General features: G+C 54.9%; 1 protein-coding gene across 2 annotated transcripts; it reads left to right on the top strand.

The window, feature by feature from the left end:
• Positions 1–375: 375 nt before the first annotated feature.
• Positions 376–4,309, top strand: LOC135330292 (uncharacterized). 2 transcript variants are annotated; one of them, XM_064522962.1, is made up of 2 exons: positions 376–2,916; positions 3,023–4,309. In XM_064522962.1, the coding sequence occupies exon 1, from the start codon at positions 869–871 to the stop codon at positions 1,901–1,903; it is 1,035 nt and encodes a 344-aa protein (XP_064379032.1). In that variant the 5' UTR covers positions 376–868; the 3' UTR covers positions 1,904–2,916; positions 3,023–4,309. The 2 variants fall into 2 exon arrangements, with proteins under 2 accessions (XP_064379032.1, XP_064379034.1); XM_064522964.1 differs by having other exon boundaries at positions 376–3,298; positions 4,086–4,309.
• Positions 4,310–5,168: the final 859 nt, after the last annotated feature.

Raw genomic sequence — 5,168 nt, 5'->3', positions numbered from 1 at the left:
CAGGCAAATCGAGGGCTGTCGTTTCTCCACGTAGTTAAAGACCGAGAGAGTTGTCGGTTAAGCGCATGCATACGAGGGTTTGCGAACAGTAACAATAACGCTGAAGCGGAATAAAAATAAGGTTTCGTGGAAGATGGCGTTAGGTAGGTATGCTACTTGGAAAGCCGGGGCGGGGGGGAGTTGCGCTTGATTTGTGGGGAAACACTGAGCAGCCAGGCTTGCACAACTCTGAAATAAATAAGCAAATGTCTCTCCTGAGCGTGTCATTATTGGCTTAGTGCACAGCGGGCAACGAATCCGCTTTTCGGACAGCAGCGTGACCAGGCAGGGTTGTCCCCGGGGGCTGGGGCTGTCCCTCTTGGAAATGGGGAGGGCGGGAAGAGTAGGAGGGGTGCTGCGGGCTCCTGGGGGTCGTAGCTTTGCTCAGGATTGGGGCCAGTTAGGCAGCTGCTGGGAGGAGTGGCGGTGCTGGGAGGGCACCGTTGCTGTCCGAGGACCCTGGAACAGCCCGAGAGACCCTGGAACAGCCACCCCACGGACAGTAGGGGTCTGGGAGGGTTTTCAAACAAGACGGGAAAGAGCAAGGAAGATTTGAGAGCGTGGAAAAACTAGGTGCCGCGGGTACTGAAGTTGTTACGGGCTGAGGGTGTTTGGCGTTGAGCATCTGAGAGGGGCTAATGCACGAGGAATGGTAAAATGCTGTGACTGAACGCGAGGTTCCTCCCCGGCCTGGGCCCGTGTGTGCACCCTCGCTCCCACAGACACCCCGGAGCTGTAGGGAAACGGGTGAGCAGGCCCACGAGCGGACTTTGGGCACAGCGGTGCGCAGAGAGCGCTGCGGGCTCAGCCGGTGGGGTGGAGTCGGAGCATGGCGAGCCAGGCTGTCGGGATCCATCCGGTTCCGCTCCCTGCCCCTCTGTCCAGCGCTCCATCCTTCTCTTTCTTTCCCCGTGGCTCTGTCCAGTGCCCCATCCCTTTGTTTAGCTACTCGTTCCTCTGCCCAGCTCCCCCATCCCTCTTGTACTCTTTCCATCTCTGTGACAATATCTGCGTCCATCTAACTGGCTCTCTATCGCTCTATCCAGCTCTTCATCGTCCTCTTCCTCTTCCTATCCCAGTACCTGCCCGCTGTCCTTCCGTGCGGCTCCCCATCCGTCTGCTGCTCTCGTCTGCCTTTCTGCCTGTACTTCTCTTTGCCTTCCCAGCCCTCTGTCCACCCCTCCAGCCATCTCTCTCTATTTCCATCCCTCTGCTCAGCTCCTCATCCATCTATTTGCCTCCCTATCCCTCTTTTCCCCTGTTTTGTCCCATCTCTCTGTCTGAATTGCCCTCCCTCTTTTTCTCTCTCCACCTTTCTGGCCAGCTCTTCGTCGTTCTCGTCCTCTTCCCATCGCTCCTACTGGCTCCCTGTCCCTCTCTTCCCGTCCCCGTTCCTCTCTCCGGTTCTCCCCCCTTCTCTGTTGCTCCCTCGCTGTTCCTCTGGCCGTCTCGCCTTCCCCATTTTTCTCTCTTCTGCTCCCCGGTCCTCTGTGCAGCCCTCCCTCCATCTGTGTGGCCCTCTGTCCCTCTCTTTCTCTTCCTTTGTCCAGTGCCCAGACCCTGGGGCTGGCTCTCTGTCCCTCTCTTTCTTTCTCCCTCCATCCATCTGCCAAGCTCTCTGCCCCTCTTTTCTTTTGTTCTCCCCCCGTCCCCGCGTCCAGGTGGAGGTCTGTCGTTCCTTTGCGTTTTGTCTGGTGCGGCAGGTGGCGAGAGGTGGTCGGCGCTCGGCAGAGATGGTGATCGGCAGCGCCCGGAGGGTGCCGTCGGTCGGTCTGGTTCGGGTCACGTCAGACACCTCCGCGGGGACTCTGCCCGCGGAGGCGCGGGGCTGTGGCTGTGCAGCAGGGGAGCACTAGCGGGCTAGAGATGCCGTGGGGTACGCGGCAGGCAGCGAAGAGGCTCCTGGGGAAGGTGTCACGGAGGCAGAGAGCAGCAGAGGCTCCGAGACCTTGGGCGTTAGGACAGGCGCTCGCGGTAGGGCGGTCTGGAGCTGCTGCTGCTGTCTGTCCTACTCGTCAGCGCGGTCTGCAGTTACTGCCTCTTGTCTGCCTGCGCGCAGCCAGGGCTGTCACGTGGTGCAGCTTGAGTTGTGATTGCGATGCTGGCATTGAGCCCACTTTTCTGTCAGGTCTGCCTTTATGCAAAGTGGTGTCTTCCCTATGTCTACAGCTCAACCCATGTTGTTGATTTAGTGCTTCCTGAGGGGATATGCTGTGCTGTCAACACGCACACCCACCCCACCCCTGCCATCGCTTCCTGATGAATGCAATCATTTACGTAGCTTCTGGCTTGTTTCTTTCCTTGGAACTCCTTTCTCTTTGCTGTTCTGGTCCCTCCAAACAATTTCTGTTTCTAGCATTATTAGTGTTGGGCCCTAAACCTTCTAGACCTTCCTTCTTTGAAGTCCAGAGGTTCCAGTATTGTTTGTACTTTGAGAGTAAAGGTCCTTCACAACTCATGTCTTAAGTATGCAACTGCCTTACCTGGGATTTTCGTTTTCGCAAGTTACTGTTTCTTTCAGGAGCCAGCTACAACAGTAACTTTGCTATAGCAGAGAAATGGGGTTACATGTGTATGAGCAACAGCACCGTAGTACACAGCAAAGCCATAATCTACAGTACTGGTAGCACAAGTCAGTTTCCCATCAGCTCCATCTCTCCAGGGTTTGGAGGTTTTGGAGGCCTTACTTTTTATCCTGCCTTGGCTGGACGGTGCTTTCTGAGAGTGTCCATCAGAGGCAGAGTTTCCCTGCGGAGGACCATCTAGCAAAGGCTGGAGGCGACCGGGTGCCTGAGCGAGCCTGCCTGTCCGTGAGAGCTGCTGTGACATCTTTGTGATGAAATGGAGCCAGAGAGGGTGACTGAAGCAGCACGGAGGGTCAGTCATAACTGTGGGAACAATTACGGGCCTTGGACTAGGGAGTAGTTCTAGGAGGGCTGTGCAGTTGCCCGGCCTCTAACTAACTGCTCTGGCCTCTTTGCAGGTGCCGAAGCCCAGTCGGGCAGTCGAAGGAGCCTTGTCACAGCTGGGAGCTCTGTGGAGATGCGCGGCTGGCCATGGAGAGTGAGCTCTGACTTGCAGCGTGGACACAGCTAAGTCCTGGGCTGCATCATATGTGAGCAGTGCTGGGAGGTGCGAGGTGATTGTTCCCTAGGTGGTCACTGGTGTCACTGGCTGTGGATGTTTGCCCATGGAGCTGAGAGGACCAAAAATATTAATTGTCTGACCCGGAGATGAATTAGTGCTTGCAGTGCTTCAGGTAGGTTCAGTGCAAGTGCAGCCTAGTGCAGTCCTGTGGAGTGATTCTTGCACATGCTCACATTTGAATGGTGGCTAAAACCAAGCCTCTAAACAGCAGCTGTAACGTGATTCTGGTGCATGTCTTCCCGTTCTGCTGTGCTTCTAGAGGAAGGGAAAACTTCTTAAGCTGTGGGCAAAACTCCTTGCCTTCTCTTTACTGTTTTCATGCATATGGGTGCTTTGGTGTTTGTTGCTTAAAGCTGAGGGTTTGGAATTTTTCACTTAAGGTTTATTGTTTAGTTTGTTGTTGAGGGTCTCTCACTCCGGAGTTACAGTTTATTCCTTTCTTTTGTGGGGCTCAGTCTTTATCAGTCAGGGTTTACAGTTTGCTCGTTTAGTGATCAGGGCGCAGAATTTAAAATCCAACCTTAGCCATAAATTTTAAAGTCTCGGCAACTATTAGGGTTCCAAGACCTGCAGTTAGTGTTCAGGGCTTATGACTTACTGATAAAGGAAAAGGGCTAAATCCTTAGATAAACTGTAAGCCCTGAAGCCTAAGCAGCAGGCTGCAAACCCTTCTCTGGGCTTTGTAACCTTCCCCTGTACCCAGCGTTCAGCTCTGCACACCGACCTGCGCTCTGGATTTGATATGGCGCAGGCCCATCACACGGAGACTAGCAATGTGACGGGTGAGCTGAGAGCTGTGGAAGTGTCTTGCAGGGCTCTAGCCTGGGGTAGGGCAGAAGTGCAGACAGGCAAGATCAGGCATTTTCCTCTCATCTCTGAGATGAATCCTATCCCTGAAGGAAAAAGCAGAGGAGTAGGCTGTCAGCTACTCGGACACCTGCCACATCAAGGGCAGCAGCAGGAGATGACCCTTCCCTGATGGATGGATGGACGCTGGTGTAGTGATGACTCTTCAGGCATCACAGGTAAGGGGAAGCATGCTGACACTGAGCTCCATGGCAGACTTGCTTCCAGCTATTGTTTCTGCGCAGTAAAACAATAAACAGTTGCTTTATTCTTTGCACTCATCTCTGTGGTTCCTGCTGTTGGTTTGCCTGAAGATGATGCCCAGGGGAGGAGATTACACATTGTGTCCGGGGCTGGGAGCTGGTCCCCGAGTCCCTTGTACTTTGGAGTGCCTGCGCTTCCCAGGGAACCCAGTGCTGTTGACAGAGCTGTGGGGAATTTCCCTTGCATTGCCTGGGCTCTTGGGGGTGTTTCCCATCATTGTGGGGGCACCCAGGGCCCCTGCAGGGCTGTGTGAGGTCACCAGACTGCTTCTGGATTTGCTTTCAGCACTCCCCAGTGTCCCTTGTGGGTCTGGTGCCAGGGCCTGTATGCCTGGAGTGGGGAGATAGAGTTTCCATGGGGGTGGGGGGAGCCTGCAGGCACCATCCTGTCAGCTGCACTGAGCCCTGTGACATGCCTTATGGCCCCTCTGGTGTGCCCTAAGCCCCTTTATTTGTATTTTGCTTTGCCCCAGAGCCCTGCATTTGCCCTCTGATGCCCTCCGGAGCCCTCAATTCACATTTTGGGTTGCCCCCAAGGGCTCTGTGTGCCTTTTGTTGGGCCCTGTGGTTGTTTTGCAGCACACTGCAAAGTTCTCTGTTTAGCTTTCTCTCCTGTCCCAGAGTTTTCTGGGTGCTTCTTGGTGGTGCCCCCAGAGTCACTCTGTTTGCTCTGTCATTGCCTTTTTCTACTTTTGTTGTACCCAGAGCTCTCCATTTGTTCTCTTGTCCTCTGCATACTCCCCTTTCCCCTCTCTATACCCCAGGCCTCTCCCTTCAGCTTTCAGGAAGCTGCTCTCAGGAGTGGGGGTGCCTCTGCTGCCCTGGCAGCCCCAGTTGTCCCTGATGGGGCTGATGGCCATTCCCTCTCCCCAG

This window comes from Dromaius novaehollandiae, chromosome 19 (genome assembly GCF_036370855.1).
Source record: "Dromaius novaehollandiae isolate bDroNov1 chromosome 19, bDroNov1.hap1, whole genome shotgun sequence".
NCBI lineage: Eukaryota > Metazoa > Chordata > Aves > Casuariiformes > Dromaiidae > Dromaius > Dromaius novaehollandiae.
The sequence above is the reverse complement of the archived record's forward strand: the minus strand, read 5'-3'. Positions and strand labels throughout refer to the sequence as shown.

Bases quoted from the DNA above. Each gene is read 5' to 3' on its own strand.
- LOC135330292 (XM_064522962.1), top strand. From the start codon at position 869: ATGGCGAGCCAGGCTGTCGGGATCCATCCGGTTCCGCTCCCTGCCCCT.